General features: G+C 44.9%; 1 protein-coding gene across 2 annotated transcripts in view; it reads right to left on the reverse strand.

The window, feature by feature from the left end:
* Window positions 1–18640, reverse strand: part of SREBF2 (sterol regulatory element binding transcription factor 2) — a 59469-nt gene that overhangs the window by 25231 nt on the left and 15598 nt on the right. For both annotated transcript variants that reach the window (XM_057742126.1, XM_057742127.1), the window contains exons 2-7: window positions 10126–10557; window positions 8942–9123; window positions 8125–8271; window positions 6054–6275; window positions 4953–5067; window positions 4563–4744 (exon numbers count right to left, since the gene is read on the reverse strand). In XM_057742126.1, the coding sequence (XP_057598109.1) occupies window positions 4563–4744; window positions 4953–5067; window positions 6054–6275; window positions 8125–8271; window positions 8942–9123; window positions 10126–10557 (1280 nt within the window). The remainder of the gene's footprint in view (window positions 1–4562; window positions 4745–4952; window positions 5068–6053; window positions 6276–8124; window positions 8272–8941; window positions 9124–10125; window positions 10558–18640) is intronic.

The raw sequence follows: 18640 nt of genomic DNA on the forward strand, positions 1-18640 counted from the left end.
AGAACATGTTCTAAAGACCAGAGGGAGATGAGCTCTGCTTTTACAACAGAGCTCCATCACGAAGCGAACATTCTGCAGGATTCTGTTTCTGTGTAATTCGACTACAGGCAAGCTAATTTAAAGTGACAGAAGGCAGATCAGAAGTTGTCTGAGGCTGGAGAGGTGTGTGTGCACTTCCTGCAAAGGTGTAGGTTCATGGGAGATAAAAATGTTCTATATTGTTTCTTTTTTAACTAGAAGAGATTTATTCATTAACTGTTTGGTTTTTGTTTGTTTGTTTTTTGGGTTTTTTTGGCTGCACCACGCGGCTGATGGGATCTTAGTTCCCCAATCAGGGATCGAACCCAGGCTCCAGCAGTGAAAGCAGGAGTCCTGACCCCTGGACCCCCAGGGAATTCCCTATTGTTACTTTTTAATTGAAGTAAATTGACCTACAACAAGATGTTGATTCCAGGTGCACAGCAGAGTGACTCCATATTTTCACACCTTACACCAGCTCCATGATAAGTTTAGTTACCATCTGTCACCATACAGATTACTACAATATTATCGACTATATTCCCCACATGTTGTATGTTTCAACCTTGTGACATTTATTTTGTAACTGGAAGTTTGTAGTATCTCAATCTCCCTCACCTATTTCACTCACCCTTTCAACTCCCTCCTCTTTGGCAATCACCCATTTATTCTCTTTACCTATGAGTCTGTTTCTGTTTTGTTATGTTTGTCCATTTGTTTTGTTTTTTAGATTCCACATATAAGTGAAATCATATGTATTCATCTTTCTCTGTCTGACACTTCACTTAGCATAACATCTTCTAGGATCACACATGTTGTCACAAGATTTCATTTTTTTTTTACAGCTGAGTAACATTATATTGTATATCCATATATATCGCATCTTCTTTATCTATTCATCTATCTGTGGACACTTAGGTTGCTTCCATATCTTGAGGTATTGTGAAGAATGCTGCAATAAACCTAAGGGTGCGTATTACTTTCTGAATTAGTGTTTTTGTTTCCTTCAGAAGAATACCCAGAAGTGAAATTGCTGGATTGGATGGTAGTTCTAATTAAAATTTTTTGAGGAACCTCTCTACTGTCTTCCATAGTAGCTGCATCAATTTTCATTCCCATCAACAGTGCATGAAGGTTCCCTTTTCTCCACATCCTCGCCAACACCTGTCATTCTCTGTCTGATTTATTTCACTTAGCGTAATACCCTTTAGGTCCATCCATGTTGTCACAAATGGCAAGATTTCACTCTTTTTCCATGACTAGTATTTCACTGCACATATACCACATCTTCTTTATCCATTCATCTGCTTATGGGCACTTCGGTTGCTTCCTTACTTGGCTATTGTAAACAATGCTGCAATGAACACAAGAGTCCATATATCTTTTCTTCTTTTTAAAAAAAAATTTACTTATTAATTTGGCTGCGCTGGGTCTTAGTTGCAGCATGAGGGATCTTCATTGCCGCATTTGGGATCTTTAGTTGTAGCATGTGAACTCTTAGTTGCAGCATGTAGGATCTTGTTCCCAGACCAGGGATCAAACCCGGGCCCCCTGCAGTGGAAGCTCAGAGTCCTAACCACTGGACTGCCAGGGAGGTCCTGATATTGAACATCTTTGCATGTGCCTGTTGGTCATTTGTATGTCTTGGAAAAATGTCTATTCATGTCCTCTGCCCACTTTAAAGCTGTTGTTTTTTGGGGATGTTGAGTTATATGAGTTCTCTGCATATTTTGGATACTAGCCCCTTATTAGATGTATTGTTTGCAAATATTATCTCCCATTCAGTAGGTGGCCTTTTTGTTTTGTTGATAGTTTCCTTCTGTGCAAAAGCTTTTCAACTTGATGTAGTCCCATTTGTTTATCTTTGCTTTTGTTTCCCTTGCCTGAGGAGACACATCCCCCCCCCACCCCAAAATTGCTAAGGCCAATAACAAACAGCATACTGCCCATGTTTTCTTCTGGGAGTTCTATGGTTTCAGGTTTTACGTTTAAGTCTTTAATCCATTTGGGGTTTATTTTTGTAGATGGTGTGAGAAAGTAGTCCAGCTGATTCTTTTGCATGTAGCTGTCCCATTTTCCCAGCACCATTTACTGAAGAAGCTGTCATTTCCCTTTTGTATATTCTTGCCTCCTTTGTCATAGATTAACTGACCATATAAGTATGGATTTATTAAGGCTCTCTATTCTGTTCTATTGAGCTATGTGTCTGCTTTTTGCGTCAGTACCACACTGTTTTGATTACTGTAGTTTGAAATCAGGGAATGTGCTACCTCCAGCTCTGTTGTTCTTTCTTAAGATTGTTTTGGCTATCTGGGGTCCTTTGTGATTCCACACAAACTTTTTTAAAATTAATTAATTAATTAATTTATTGGCTGTGTTGGGTCTTTGTCGCTGCACACATAGGCTTTTCTGTAGTTGCAGAGTGGGGGCTACTCTTCATTGTGATGCATGGGCTTCTCAGTGCAGTGGCTTTTCTTGTTGTGGAGCACGGGCTCTAGGCGCATGGGCTTCAGTAGTTGTGGCACTTGGGCTCAGTGGCTGTGGCTCTCGGGCTCTAGAGTGCAGGCTCAGTAGTTGTGGCACACAGGCTTAACTGCTCCACAGCATGTGGGATCTTCTCAGACCAGGCATCGAATCAGTGTCCCCTGCATTGGCAGGTGGATTCTTAACCATTGTGCCACCAGGGACGTCCTCCACACAAATTTTAAAATTATTTGTTCTAGCTCTGTGAAAAATGTCTTTGGTATTTCAATAGGGATTGCACTGAATGTGTAGATTGCCTTGAGGAGTAGGGTCATTTTAACAGTATTAACTCTTCTGATTCATGAGCACGATACACCTTTCCATCTGTTTGTGTCATCATCAGTTTCTTTCATTGATGTCTTGTAGTTTTTCCAGTACAGGTCTTTTACCTACTTGGTTAGATTCATTCCTATGTATTTTATTCTTTTGATGCAATTGTAAATGGGATTGTTTTCTTAATTTCTCTTTCTAATACTCTGTTATTAGTGTATAGAAATGTAACGGATTTCTGTATATTAATTTTGTATCCTGCAAACTTACTGATTTATTAGTTTTAATAGTTTTTTCGAGGTGTCTTTAGAATTTTCTATATATGGTATCATGTCATCTGCAAACAGCAGCAGTTTTACTTCTTCCTTTCCAATTTGGATTCTTTTTATTTCTTTTTATTGTTGTGGCTAGGACTTCCAATTCTATGTTGAATAAAATTGGTGAGAGTGGCCATCCTTGTCTTGTTCCTGATCTTAGAAGAAATGCTTTCACCTTTTTAACTCCATATCTTGATTACTGTGAGAGTTACATAAGTGCATACATTTGTTAAAACTCGTCATATTGTATGATACAGTAAAACAGGTGTATTGTATCATATAAATTATACCTCAAGGTTGATTAAAGACCACACTTTAGTACTTTAGTATTAATCTATTTACAGAAGCTTGCCTTTTTTTTTTTTTTTTTTTGGCCATACCACATGGTTTATGAGATCTTATTTCCCCTACCAGGGATTGAGCCTGCGCCCTTGGCAGTGAAAGTGCACAGTCCTGACCACTGGACTGCCAGGGAATTCCCAGAAGCTTGCCTATTCTAAAACCACAAGATTGTTTTGTTTTCTCCCCATTTTACTGAGGCAGAAATGGAGGCAGAGGCCCTGTCTGCCCGGGGAGCCTAGGGAGGGAGGGAGACTGGAACCAGATCTCCCCTGACTCCCAGTGTATACACACCACACTGCTCCTTTTCAATATTTTTAAACTTTTTGAAAATTTCTTCTGATGATTCAGACACCTAATTCAATGTATATGTCATGTGGTCTTTTGTTACCAAACAGAATCACATTTAAAATATTTCAAAAATAAAACTTCCTTAATAAAATTAAGTGCATGATACAATAAACAGTCTGATCAAAAACTTATGCTAGAAGGGAACTTTGTGCTTGTAAAGCTAGAAACTGCCAATGTCAAAATACAGCACAAACCCCAGCGGTCTCCACAGGTTCCTGGGAAGATCATTAGGCCTGAGCCTCTTCTAACTAATTCCATTAAACAACAATCGCCAGGGGCTTTCTTCCACAATTAAAGGCCCTTGGTAGGAATGTTATCTGTTAGATTGCAAATTGTAATCATTTCCCAAAGAGGACCGAGAGGCAGCCTCATCCTAACCCAACTGGTCAAACTCACAAAGTGGTCCTGCCAGGCTCATCATGGGCAAGCGAAGCAATGAGGCGCCTCCAGCAACTCCTGGCTCCCCACAACAGCTGCTGTGTGTTCCCGTTCTGGATCTGGCCCTTATTCCTCGCTGACGGCCCATTCAGCAAGGACCAGTAAAACTGGAGGTTGTCTCCCCATACAGAGTCATTTTCTTTTTCTTTATTCTCCAGTACGTGGCTAATTTCACAAAACTCTTGTTCCTCTCCAGCCCGAGGCCTCTGAACAGGTGGCCTGGACCTCTGTTTGCAGCCTCCCCACTATTAACTGAGGGGAGATGGGAGGGATTCCAGGGGTCAGGGGATTTCAAAAGCTCATTACCTTTGCATCATCCAATAGAGGGCTTCCTGGCTCCGAGTCGATGGAGTAGGGGGAGAAGCCTGCCTGGGACCCTGAGTCGGAGGCCGGAGGTGACATCAGAAGAACATTCTGGTTAAAGTCATCGATCTTCAGGTCCACGTCATTGTCCACCAGGCTGCCTAGGTCGATGCCCTTCAGGAGCTCTGTAAAGAAAACCCTACCTGGCAAACGGTCCATTTTATAGCACCCCACCTGGGCTGAGGCTGGGCTAGGTGAGGGACACACAGCCCCTGCTCCTGCTTCACCCCTGAAGGCACCTTGTACACATCAGCAGACCCTCCCTGGTGCCCAGCACAGGATTTCTCCTATAACTGGAAGGTCTGAAACCCTTTTCTCAATGAGCAAACTCACTGTTCTTCTGATTTGCCAGTTTCAGCACCATGTTCTCCTGGCGCAGTTTATGATTGACCTGCTGCAAGTATTTGATGTAGTCAATGGCCTTCCTCAGAACACCAGACTTGTGCATCTAGGAAAGGAGACAGGTGAAAAACACAGTGGCATCAGACCAGCCTGCACAGTGAGGAGAGCAGAGGCCCAGAGCTCAGGTTCTGGGATGGGATGTGCTGCATTCAGATGCTGACTCTCCCACTAATTACAGCTGTGCAACCCAGGACAAATTACTCAACATCTCTCAACCTCACTTTCCCCCTCCGTGAAACAGGGATAATTATAGTATATGAGTCACACACGTGCCATGAGGGTTAAATGAGATAATATGTGTAAAGAGCTTAGCCTCTGGCCTGGCACATAGTAACACTAAATATTAGCTATTATTCCTACTTCCTATAATAATCCTAGCATCAAAACAAACTTTAAAGAAAACAAACAACAAACAAAAAACCAGAGCATTGTTAGCTGGTTATCTTAAGTAAAGGCATATTAGTACCTTTCAGATTTGTAGACTACAAGGGAAATTATATTTTCTTTCAAAATAGAGGTAAAGATAAACAGACAATAGGTAAAAAACATCTACATGCCAAAGCCAAAAGATACATTCATTGAAACACCAGAAATATAAGAAAAACCACTTTCCTCTATTTGTTCTTGCTCAAAGACCCAATCTCCATTTTTTCTCCTCCCTAAAAGGTTAAAATATCACTAGCCATCCCTGAATACAATAAAACATATGCGAAAAAGGCTATCAGCTGCCTCAGAGGTACACACAGTCACGTAACTGGCCATCAGTGAGCAGCAGGTGTCTGTGACACGAGGGTGGGTGGGGTAAGGAAGGGTGGTCACCACCACTGTCAAAGGTCCAGGCAGGCCTTACCAACTCCCAACAGTTAATATTTTATAATCTTGGAATTTCAAAACACCAAGATGCTTTAGTAAGAAAGCACCTCTAACTATTCCTGCATTCACTCAGCTTGGGCCTGGGTCTCCCCTAAATTCCCACAGCAAAGACAGATAGAGGGGAGATGATGGGGGATGAATCACCACTTCGGCGCCTACCTTGGCATCTGTGCCCATGACCAGGTCCTTCAGCTCGATGATCTTGTCATTGATGGAGGAGCGATACCGCTTCTCAATGATGTTGTGTGTCGTCCGCCTTTCCCCTTCCTTGGGGGGCTCGAGCTGCTTGACTCCCCCGGGTACCTGCTTAATGGGCACTTTCTCTTGTCCCATCATCACAGGCATCGTGGTCAGAATGGTCCCATTGCTGCCCACCAGGGTCTAGAACAGACACAAGGGCAGAATGACTGCTTGGTTAGTCTGAGGAAAGCAACCGCACAACACAAAGCTGCTGGCCCTGGCCACGTGGCATCACCTGAAAATGCTCTGTGTGGTCTGCTGCCTTTCCTGGGTTAATTAAGCCCAGAAGCCTTAGGAGCCATGGTACCTCAGGTACTACGTCCCTTTCAGAATCACTGGCTGACTAGACATGTGCCACAAGACCATTAATGTGGGTAAATGCCAACCTCTGATGTCGGGAGGCCAGAAACATGCCATGTGATTTCTGCTTTGCCGTCAATCCGTTAGCCACCTCTGAGCTCGCATACAACGCACCAACCCCAAAACTCTCTCCTGGTGTATGACCCTTTTTTTTCCTCTCACATGACGGTGAAGCAACTTATTGCGTTTCCTTATACAATTTGACCATCCAAAAGCTCAAAGGCAGAGGTGACAATCAGAGCCATTTTATTAAATAAACAGACCAACTATACAGACTTCCCCCGTTTTCCCCTCAAATCTGCTTTTCCTGCTCGTTTCTATTTTCACTAATTTTAGTTTTATTTTCTTCAACAAATGGCCTCAATATCCAAATGGCCAATGAACACATAAAAAGCTTCTCAACTTCATTAATCATCAAGAAATAATGCACACATAGTAAAAAGCACACATTTTGGGACTTCCCTGGGGGCGCAGTGGTTAAGAATCCACCTGCCAGTGCAGGGCACATGGGTTTGATCACTGGTCCAGGAAGATCCCACATGCCGCGGAGCAACTAAGCCCGTGCACCACAACTAGTTACTTCACCGTCATGTGAGAGGGAGAAAAGAGCCTGTGCTCTAGAGCCCGTGAGTCACAACTACTGAAGCCCACGCGCCTAGAGCCCGTGCTCCGCATCAAGAGAAGCCACTGCAATGAGGAGCCTGTGCACCACAATGAAGAGTAGCCCTCACCCACCGCAACTAAAGAAAATCTGGGCGCAGCAACGAAGACCCAACATAGCCAATGAATAAATACATTAAAAAAATTTTTTTTTACATTTTTTTAAAAAAGCACACATTTAAAAAAAAAAAAAAAAGCACACATTTTAAGTATACAACTTAATCGAACTGTGACGTGTATACAATGTGTGTGACCAAGGTAACCCTGACCAAGGCACAGACCGTTTCTGTCCCCTTAGAAACTTCCTTCACACCCCTTCCCCCTCTTTGTAGTCACTCCTCTGACTTCTTGCACCGTCTCCTTGAACTTCATATAAATGGAATCATCAGCACGAACTCTTCTGTGGTAAATATCTTTTGCTCAACATTCTACGTTTGAGGTTTAGCCACATAGTTGTACGTATCAGTAGTTCTTTTTGGATGGATAGCTGGGATGTTTCCAGTTCTTGGCTTTTATGAATAACACTTGCTTTTGAATTTTGATCACTTTTTTCTCTCAGACTCTCTTGCCACAAGATGCTAACAGCGGCTGAGACCCCACAACTGAAGTATGGGTGCCTTCCATGTCCCCTACCTTGGGCCACCCCCCCAGCCTGGGAGGCCTAGGCGCCTTAAGAAGCTAAACCTCCATCAGCAGGACCTAAGAGGCGGATGGTCCTGTGTGGGGCTGCTGCCCAGAACCTGGGGCTCCTCTTCTGTTCCTCTCTTGCCTCTCATTAAACCTTAGTACTCCCACATAACACTCGGTGCTGGTACTTCTTAAGGGAAAAAAATACTAAAAAGGGGTAATTTTGCAATTTGACCGACACATTGCACAGAGCTTCTGCATCTATTCAGTGTCTGGAGGCTCTGTTAACATCTCTGAGGCCTAACACCCCCAAGAAAGCGGCAGCGGGGGGCGGGGCTCTTACCGGAACTTGCAGGGCGGCTGTCTGGATGGGGGTGGTGAGGGCAGTGAGGGCTGGGTTCTGGACTGCAGCCATCACAGGGCTGCCATCTGTCTTCAGTGTGGTCAAAACAAGGGAATCTGTCTTGATGATCTGAGGCTGTACCAGGACCTGGATGGAAAAGGAAGAAAAGGAAAAGGAAGGTAGCATTATTTTTCTATTTTGCATTACTTCTTCATGCATAGACCCTCCAGAAAAGAATGATAAAATAAAGATTTCATAAAACTGAGACTGTAGCTTGATTACTGGGTTGAGGGGGAGAAAGGGTACACTTAAGAGGGTTCTGGGTTGGAAGCCTGAAAGGCTGTGAGGAGAGCAGTGCCAGCGGCCCAGGCAGGGCAGAGCAGGATGGCTCAGGCGGATAGGGGAAGGGAGAGAGATCTGATCTTGGACAAACTTAGGAATCGAGGAACGTGGCTGAGAAGCAAAAATGGTAAACCTGGATTGTTTTTTTAAAGATAAATTACTTCATCAGTTAGAAACACAGTCCACTGTGATACATGACTTAAAAACATTTTGGCACATTTGTTTTCAGTTTTATACCCGTTACATGTGCAAATGAGTTAATACACCAGCGTTTATTTACTGAGCTTATGTGAGTGCCAGTGTCCATCTACTGATGTCATCTCTGCGAGGTCTCACCAGTGCCTTGTAAGGTCCAGGCGCCCCTACCAGGTGCCTCACACTCCGCTGGTCCCGCTTAGCAGGCAGACCACATCTTCAACCACAGGCCGGCCGACAGCCCCAACCAGGGCCTCCCTCATTCTTGTCAGCCACCTACCGGGACCTGCTGCACCTGGGGCGCAGCGACTGTCTGCACCGTGGCCGGGGCGAGGGTCTGCAGCGTGCCGTTGGCCGTCTGTGTCAGCACCCGCTGGGCCTGCACCGTCTGCACCTGCTGCTGGATGGTGACCGGCTGCACCTGGGAGGATGTCACTAGGCTTTGGACTTGAGGCTGAAGGACTTGGGAAAAGAGGAGAAAAAAAGTCACGCGGACGAGGAATGCATTCTGTTACCGGAGCTGCGGCAATAACCGAGGATGGAGAGCCTCGTAAGGAGCCCCACTCCCCACCTGCTGCTGGAGAAGATGTGCACAGCCATTTACAAGCTGGTCTGGATGACAAGAACATCCCATAAGGGCTGCATCAATTTCTGAGGGAATGAGTACAGATTACTTTACTACCCTGGGTGCTGGGGTGGAGGTGAGGGAAGCTAATCAGCAAATGACTGCCCCCAGCAAGGGAGTTAACAGCTGAGAACCAACTCCCTGGGGCTTCATTTCCTCCCCTGAAATGAATGGAAAGTGCACTCTGGGATGACTGTCTCAGCGTTTCACTTTGCCTCCCCCAAGCTCCTAAACCCCTGAAGCCCACTGAAGAACTGTCAGATCCTTTGAAATTAGCAGAGCAATACTAATCCCACCCGGGGCTCCCCACAGGGTCAGAGGGCAATCTGAGGAAACACAGCACAACAAAGAAAGTCCCTCATTCACTCAGTGCAAGTGGAGGGCCTATTGTGAGGCCTGCCACTCAGAGACACCTATGCTAAAAGGCGTACTCTTCTCCGTGGTGGATGCTCAGGAGACATTTCCTGGGTGAATGGTTCCCAACCTACAGGTGCTGAGATCTTCCTGGCACCTGGGTAAGTGTCAAGACTAATTTTATTCAAGCCTCCACCTCTAGTTACCAGAACAGCCCCGTGTCTACTGTGCCTGTTGGAGTCTTTGACCACGTGTCCTTGAAGCAGACACAATAGATATTAAGGTATTTGAAGAGACTGAGTGTGTTCCTGCACCACTATGCTTACTGCCAGTTACCAAAACCTCATTCAGACAGCGCCAGACTGATAGATCCTGTCGTCCCCAGAGAGGACAGAACTATTTACAGTCTACTTGGGAAGTGTCTGCAAACTGGCACAAAAGCTCTTGCACCAACCAATGGCTATCACATCTGAGTTCTGAGTCACCTTGAAAGCTGGTAGCTGCGTTCTGGTATATCAGAGGCTGCTGGATGATCCTCGTCTGGGGAGCGGTGCTGAATGTCGGGGTGATCATGACTGTCTGCTGTTGCAGCTGAGCTGGAGGCTGGGGCTGGGGCTGGGGGCGGGGCTGAAGAACGGGAGTTGCCCTTGGCGGAGTGGGAACCGTGGCAGGGGGAGCCTTGACTTGTAGGGCTGGAGCCTGGGGTGAGGTAGCCGAGGGAGAGAAGGAAGGTAGTGGGACCTGGCTGAAGGACCGCTGCACTGAGGGGTCCCCGGTTCCGGCTCCGCCACCACTGCTGCCGCCACTGCTGCTGCCACCGTTGCCACTTCCACCGCTGCCAGAGAAGGAGCTGCACAGCTGCTCTGAGAACAAGTCAGGGAACTCTCCCACTTGATTGCTGACAAACTGCAGCATCTCTGTGAACAAATGCAAAGGGCTAATTTTACTGCCATCCAAAATATCTACTAACTTTCAAGTTTGCTTAAGAAACCGAGGCATGAACATCCAACAGCTTTCCCAAGACCACCGCAGAAACAGGTCACCTCTCTCTGATGTGGGGAATCAACTGGGCCAAGATGGCCAGCCGAGGGAGAATGGGACAGGACTTCACTTGGGTGATGTTCCTCTCTCTCCTCACCAACTCCACTTGTTCTACCCACTTCCTCATTGTTTGTACCAGGCCTAATAGGAGCTACCTCTGTGAGGGGTGAGTGCTGCTTTTGGAGGGTACATTTTACAGTTGGGGCAGTCACTGTCCTAAATCTTTGGAGCTCAGTAGCCTTGCACTGTGAGGCCACCTCCAGTCCTAGCACTGCTTCCCATGGCAGAGCAGACGTCAGCCAGACCTGACTCTCCTCACCAAAGGCAGGCTCTGGGCCTTTTCTCCAAGATGGGCAGATCTCTGGGCACTACTGGTACCCTTAGGAACACGCAGGGACGATGAATTTGATGGCCCCCGAGTCGTGGAACTTTAGAGGTGGAATGGATGGAAAGATCAGACATGAAGTCCAGAACAGGGTCACACCACTCTCATGAGGGTACAGTAAGGACTAGAACCAGTTCTCTGCCTCCCAGCTTTGCGTTCTTCTACTGTACCCCAGTGCCTTCACTGTTAGAAGGTCAGGGCGGAACAACCTGGGCCCTGGCCCCCTCTGTCTGTGCCCCTTTCCTTTGGGCAAGGAATCTGTGTGGCCAAGAGGATGTGTCCACTGGAGACCCAGCCCCCTTCTACTGACAGATCGGGCTCCAAGTACCTGGGACTGCTAAATTCCCAGCCCAGAGGGCCTCAAATCTGCTGCCAGGATTTCTTCCCCTGGTTCATCCTCCCAATGGTTTACCCAAACTGAACTTAATCCACAACCAACAATTCATCTCTCATGACTCCTTCCTCCCCATAGAGCTGCTCCGTGTTAGGAGTTTGAGGCCTCAACTTTGTCCCAGGTGTTTTCAGATCTACAATTGTGTACCCTGTCCACATTTTCTCCCCTTTCCTCTCCAGTACATTCCCAAGAAGCTACTGCTTATTCCTAAACTGTGGCACCCTCCTCTCAAAACCCTCAAGGTTGCAGGATGCTCTGATTTGGTCACCAAAGAGAAAAAACAAACAAAAATGAAAAACAAACAAAAGCCCCCAAACACTATCTCCATTCATTCTTCAAACCTGCAACAGCAAGTACCTCCCAGGTTTCTTTCAGTGTGTGTGGGGATGGGGGAGTGGGAAGATCTGGACTATAAAGAGCCTTATGTTAGGGGCTTCCTAGGTGGCGCAGTGGTTGAGAATCCGCCTGCCAATGCAGGGGACACAGGTTCGATCCCTGCTCCGTGAAGATCCCACATGCCGCGGAGCAACTAGGCCCGTGTGCCACAACTATTGAGCCTGCACTCTAGAGCCCGTGAGCCACAACTATTGAGCTCATGTGCTGCAACTACTGAAGCCCACGTGCCCAGAGCCCGTGCTCCGCAACAAGAGAAGCCACGGCAATGAGGAGCCCGCGCACCACAACGAAGAGTAGCCCCCACTCACTGCAACTAAAAAGAAAGCCCGCGCACAGCAAGAAAGACCCAGCACAGCCAATTAAATAAGTAAATAAATCTTAAAAAAAAAAAAAAAAGAGCCCTATGTTAGGCAAGCAGAAAGCTACCGAGGGTTTCTAGTGTGGTCTCCACACAGGATAACTGCAGCTTAGCAGTTCAGCATGTTCCACGTTCAGTCAGGTCAACCTGCTGGCAAAACAGCACCTCACAAGATTAAATGACTACACAGTGGTGTTATGTACCAACACCTCGACACCCTGCTCTGTCCCTACTCAGCCTGTCGTCTGTGGGAGGGAGAAATGGGCAGAATGCCACGGATATTGTAACCTGTACCAACCAATTTCAATTCCTTGTACGTGATTAAACTAAGAAATATCCTCAAACTCAGCACAAAATTAAACAAAACATAATTTAGTGCTGACACATTCCAAGCACAATACAAGATTAAAAAATGCTTTAAGAAAATGATTAAGGGACTTCCTAGGTGGTGCAGTGGGTAAGAATCCGCCTGCCAATGCAGGGAACACGGGTTCGATCCCTGCCCCAGGAAGATACCACATGCTGCGGAGCAACTAAGCTTGTGCGCCACAACTATTGAGCCTGAGCTCTAGAGCCCATGAGCCACAACTGTTGAGCCCATGTATAGCAACTACTGAAGGCCACACGCCTAGAGCCTGTGCTCTGCAACACGAGAGGCCACCGCAATGAGAAGCCCGTGCACCACAATGAGTAGCCCCCACTCGCCTCAACTAGAGAAAGCCCGTGTGCAGCAATGAAGACTCAACACAGCCAATTAAATAAATAAATAAATAAATAAATAAATAAATAAATTTAAAAAAAAAAGAAAGAAAAAGAAAATGATTAAGAGAAACCTAGTAATTTGTTGAGCTTTCCAGAACTCCCATAAAATTCTGACTGGGGAATCAACAGAGGACAACCCTGTGAGCCAAAAGAACACTACTCCCTGGCTGACCGTTCTAATGCACGGAAGCTAAGGAGGCAAAAGAGGCCAGAGGCCTGGCAGGTGGGCACAGGCTCTGGCACTAGGTGGGTCTCAAAGGGCCCATCTAATCAGCTGTGTGAATGTGGGCAAGTCGCTTCTTTCTATACCCCCGTTTCCTCACAAGAGGCTGCCACTAGAAGACTCACTTGGCCTCTCTGTGGTGAGGATTAATAAGATAATTCATGCAAAGTGCTTGGTGAGGGCAGACCCTTACAAAGGTCCCTTCTGAAGCCCCACTCAGCTCCACTTCTCCTGTCGAGTGCTCTCCAGAACCTTTTGCGGGGGAGACACGGGCTGCCTGGTGAAGCGACATGCAGAGGTCACAAAGCTTAGTTCACAAAGCAGGTTAAGTGTGTGTAGGCAGATGGAATACGACTGCTTAAATTAAAAAAAAATTCCTTTCAACCCACACTTGATGAGCTCCAGGGGAGCCATCTCCAGCCAGACAGATGGGCCCTGGGCTGAGGGGCACGGAGGGGCCGTTAAGACTGAGCATTTGAAGGAAGAAGCAATGAGGGGGTTCTTTGAGCCACTGCTCCAGCAGGCGCACTGGGCCTCCCGGGGACCTGTCTGGCCTGCAGTGACAGAGAAGGGAAGGCCTGGAAGCGAACGAGGCCCACACAGGCGCAGACGCAGATCTGGTCTGTATCTCAGGGCTACACCCCAGGGGCCCCCCACATCTCCTGGCTCTTCCTGCTCCCATCATTCGTGTGCTGCGGTCACACAGGCTCTCGTGTCCACAGAGAGCCATGAAACCTAGAAAAGGGAGGCCTGGGAGAAGGCAGTTTTTATGGAGCTTTGAAAATGAAGTTTGGCCAGACACGGGCCTCCTCGGAGCTGGGCTGGCCGCCTCAGGCCTGCAAACCCCACTTCACCTCGAGGGGGGCTCCTGTCACCACCCCTCCCCAAGCTGCTTCATAAACTAAGATTTAGGCTGCTTGATAAAGCAGGCTGGGTCCCAACAAACCATATCTGGGTATTGATCCCATAACCAAGATTAGAGGCTCCGGCTGTCACCTGTGCCTGACAGTCCCAGGCTTCATCCAAAGAGACCCCAAGTTCACATGTACTTTATAGAGCTCATGACCTGGAGGTAACATAAGCCACTGTGTCTGGCTCAGTTCAGTGGCATCTACCTGAGAATGAGGTAACTCGAAATCTGGTCACATTAATTCTAGTTGAGAATAAAGAATCAGAAGCCCCAAATGGGGTAACGTTGTCTCCAAACTGCAATCAGTCAAAAATTCTTTTGGTGGGTATTTGTTACCTAGCCCTGTTAGATGCTAGAACTATTTTACAAAGGTCATTTAGTCTTATATTTTGTTTTTATTATGGACCTTGTGTTAGAAAATGTTTAAAACACTTCTCTTTTTTAAATCATAGAAGTAACATATTCACTACAGAAAAATTTAGAAAAAAGTTAAATGAAAAAAAACGAGAATAAAAATCACCCAGCAGCTCCACCACTGAGACATCTACCACCAGTGCTCTGATGTGCAGCTTTCCAGGCTTCTTCCTGCACAAGGCTTGCTTGCAAACACAGGCATGCGTATGTGTGGGGTGGTTTTACAAAAATGGGATCGCACTGAAGATGCTAGTTTGTCCCTGTTCCCTTTGCTAAATAAAACATGAAGAGTATCTAGTGTCAACCATTATGGATAGAACAACACCCTTTTTGAGAGTCCCACATATTGCACTGTGTCATGTTGTACTGCATTGTATTGTTTTGTATTAGTGCACCAGAATGTAACCACTCAGTGATGATGGAGGAGTGCTTTCATCTTCTCAGCATTATTAACAATTCTGACAAAAATCTTTGAAGAAGAATCTTCTCCCCCTTACATGACTATTTTCTTAGGATAAATTTCTAGAAATTAGATGGCTGGGTCAAACAACAGGTATATATACTCTGGAAAGGTTTTAATGGTCTATACTCCTGTGCTAGGGTTTCCCCGCATTTATTTCCGTCCATTCAACAGTGGGAAGAAACGACATCTAACTGTTCCAATTTACACAAATGAGTATTAAATGAGGTTAAATGTCACTCCCCCCATTTTATTGGCCATTTGTATTCCTTCTTTGTAAATTGCCTGTTCTTGACCTTTGTTCATTTTTCTACTGTGCTATTTGTCTCTTTTTTACTGATTTGACAAGCTTTCATATATTATGGATATTTGCTCTCTTATATATTTGCAAGTATTTGCCCCACTTTGTTGCTCTCCCACCTCCCCCAACCCCAGCAAGGAAAGAGAATGGCATAGTCATTAAGAGTTACCCTGTCCTAGCCCTGTAACCTAGGGCAAGTTTTACCTCTGAGCCAGTTTTCTCACCTATAAAATGTGGCTAACGATTATATCTAATTCATCATGTTGCTGAGAGATAATTCACTTAGAATCTACAGTACAGTGCCTGGCACTCAGTATTAGCTGGTACATGTTATACATAGTGGTTTCTGACAGTAGCTTTGCTTTGATTTTCTTTTTTTTTTTTGAAAATGCAGATTTATTCCAATGCATTGGATATATTAGGGAATAATTTGTGCGTAACATAAATTTTGTGTTTACTTATGCATGAAAGAAACACTAAAAAAATGCATAAAACCATACCCGGCTGAGCCACGCAGGAAAACAAAAAATGCACACACCTCAAACATCTACCAGCTCCATCAGGTCACCTGCGTGTGTTATGAGCTATAACCATCCACATCTGGGGTCAGAAATTTCCACCCGACTTCAGATAGACCTCCTTCTATCACTTTACGATAACTCACGAGCTATAACCCTCCAACTCCCACTTCACAAGCTAACCTTGGGCCTTTTTCAAGGTAGAGTGCCACATTTATTGTGGTAGTTATACATTTCTTAGCCACTTAACATATGTAAAACTGTGCTGTTTGGGGGTTCCTATCTTATTTTTTATTTATTTTTAGCATTTAATTTTAATTTTTTATTGGGCTATAGTTGATTTATAGTATGTTAGTTTCAGGTGTACAAGACAGTGATTCAAAATCTTCACAGATCATACTTTAAAGTTTTTATAAAATACTGGCTATAGTTCCTGTGCTGTACAATAAATATATCCTTGTAGTTTATTTCATACATGGTAGTTTGTACCCCTCTTTTTTTTTGAATGGCTATTTATTTTTTCTCTCTCTTTTCCGGTCACCTGTGAAGTTTCTGAGTGTTGTGATCCTAACCCCACTTTCCCCATAAGCCCTGTGGTTTTTACTGCATAATTTTGCATAGTGCAGTAATTTTTAGGAATGTGTATGTTGCATTATAGCAGAACAACTTTAATCCTGTGTAGTAATATCACATGGTTTCTGTTCCTTGTCCCTAAGATCATAAGGATATTGACCTAAACTTTCTTTACTTACTTTTGTTCATCTTTCACATTAGATCTGCCCAACAAATTTAAGAACATAGAAGTATGGTGTGTGATGTGAGAAGGCCGTTGGGAGTAGGATGGACCAAAACCAGTGGAGGAGAGGGAAGTAAACACAAAATCTAATCTCCAGCAGGAATCTTTCTTGAGCAACAAGCATCCTGCTTTCAAGCTGATGATCCTGTCTCCCCTCCTAGGATTTTTCTAATAATTAAAGAATTTTAAACAAAAAATCAAATGTAGACCCATATTAAACCTGAGGGTCAATGGTAGGATAACTTTTCATTTTCCTACCATTTTGCTATTTGTGATCACCACTGCTTTCTCAGGACCTAAAACACCAGGTATCCCCAGTCAAGTCACCCAAAAGAGCAGTTAAGGAGCTGGAATGTCAATCACACCCTTCAACACAGAAGCCCTGAAATGCAAGCAATAAAGCAAAGGAACAGAGGGACAGCTATAACAGGCAAACTGCTGCTTTAAAATTGCTCCACTCAAACACCAGGAGGCACATTCATTTGGTAAGAAGCTCAGAGCACAGGGATGGAATCATGTACTTTAAGGGAATTCTGGGTCACCGTCGTGGGGAAAGGGAGTCTGGAGGAGGTGCCAAATGACACAGGGTGACAAACTAGTGACTCAGACATCCTATATTTTAAGCAAGGGATAAGTGAACCATTTTTACTAGCAAAGAAAACACAAAGGAAAATTAGGTAGGGGTTCTCAAATGCTTGTGTTTCACAACACACAAAAATGTGTCATATATTCCTTTGCACATATCAAGTATTACATAATAAAATAAAACATTTGAAAATTAAGAGAAAAAGAAAACACAAAGGGAAGCCAAGTCATTCTCAAATGGCCTCTGGTCTGCTCTGTCTGGCTCTCTCGCCACCTGCCCAGGCGGGTTATCAGGGGCAGCCCCAGAGGGCCCAGCTCAGCTGGCTAGTCTTGGCTCCTCTGGTCCAACAGAGCAGAAGACCCGAGCCAGCTCTTGAGCGTCAATCAAAAGAGAGCGATCTCTTCGGCACTACCTTCAATTGTTTCTTCTTTCCTCTGCGTGAGTTCACTATGAATTCCTGGCAGGCCTTCTCCCAGAGCATCACAGAGTTATCTCTTTGCTTCACTTCCATATCCTGCCTTGATTTAACTGCAGCCTGCAACCAACCCCATGACAACTGTGTTCTCTGAGTATCCTGTTGGTCCCACAGTCTTTCAAAGCAAATTAAACTTCTTAAATACGAGCTGCATAGCTTCCTGCCAACTGTTCCCTCCTATTCCAAGGGATGTTACTCCCCGCTCACCTTAGCTCCTCATCCACCCTGGAGAAATAACCACTCCCTCCCTTTCAGCACATGCCCTTGGGGTGGGAGAGGGGCGCCTCACCCTTTCTGCTTGTTACAGCCCTCCTCCTTTAATTGCACAATTCCATTTCAAAATGACTTACAATTTCTTTCACCAAGGACTCTCTACCTCAGATCCAAACATCTTTTAGCTCCTGAACCCAACTGTGATTTATTTGTTAAAAAAAACTGTCTAAAACTTGAAAATAAGGGAAATTTTTTAAAAGTACAGTGTCTCTTTAAAAATCATACCAGAGCATTGTCTAACCTGCCACCCCAAAGATCATCTGAGGCTCTATGGAAACATAAACTTGTCTGACTTCCTATTTACTACTGATTAGGCACATATTCTATAAGATTAGATGTTCACATGTAGAAAATAAACAAGTGGCAAATGATTTCTGTCTGGTAAAAAAGATAACCTTGAAAGCTTTGTTTTTATTGCCCTGTAGGACATTAACCAGTTATGCATCCAAATTTGCAATCTTATTTCTTTCCAACTATGTAAATATCAGTTTCTTGCATTCTCCTTGGACCCAGCTTTGTCATCCTGCTGGTTTTCTCAATAATGTTAATACATCTTTGGTATGTGCTGATGATATGTTAGTATAAGAGCACATTTTTAACTTTAAAAAATTTATTTTGCCATATTACATACAATAAGATATATTTTTTAATGCTTTTCTTCTATCTTGCGTTCCACAAGCACCTACACAAAATCTTCACTCCCCTGTA

This window comes from Hippopotamus amphibius, chromosome 7 (assembly GCF_030028045.1).
Source record: "Hippopotamus amphibius kiboko isolate mHipAmp2 chromosome 7, mHipAmp2.hap2, whole genome shotgun sequence".
Taxonomy (NCBI): Eukaryota; Metazoa; Chordata; class Mammalia; order Artiodactyla; family Hippopotamidae; genus Hippopotamus; species Hippopotamus amphibius.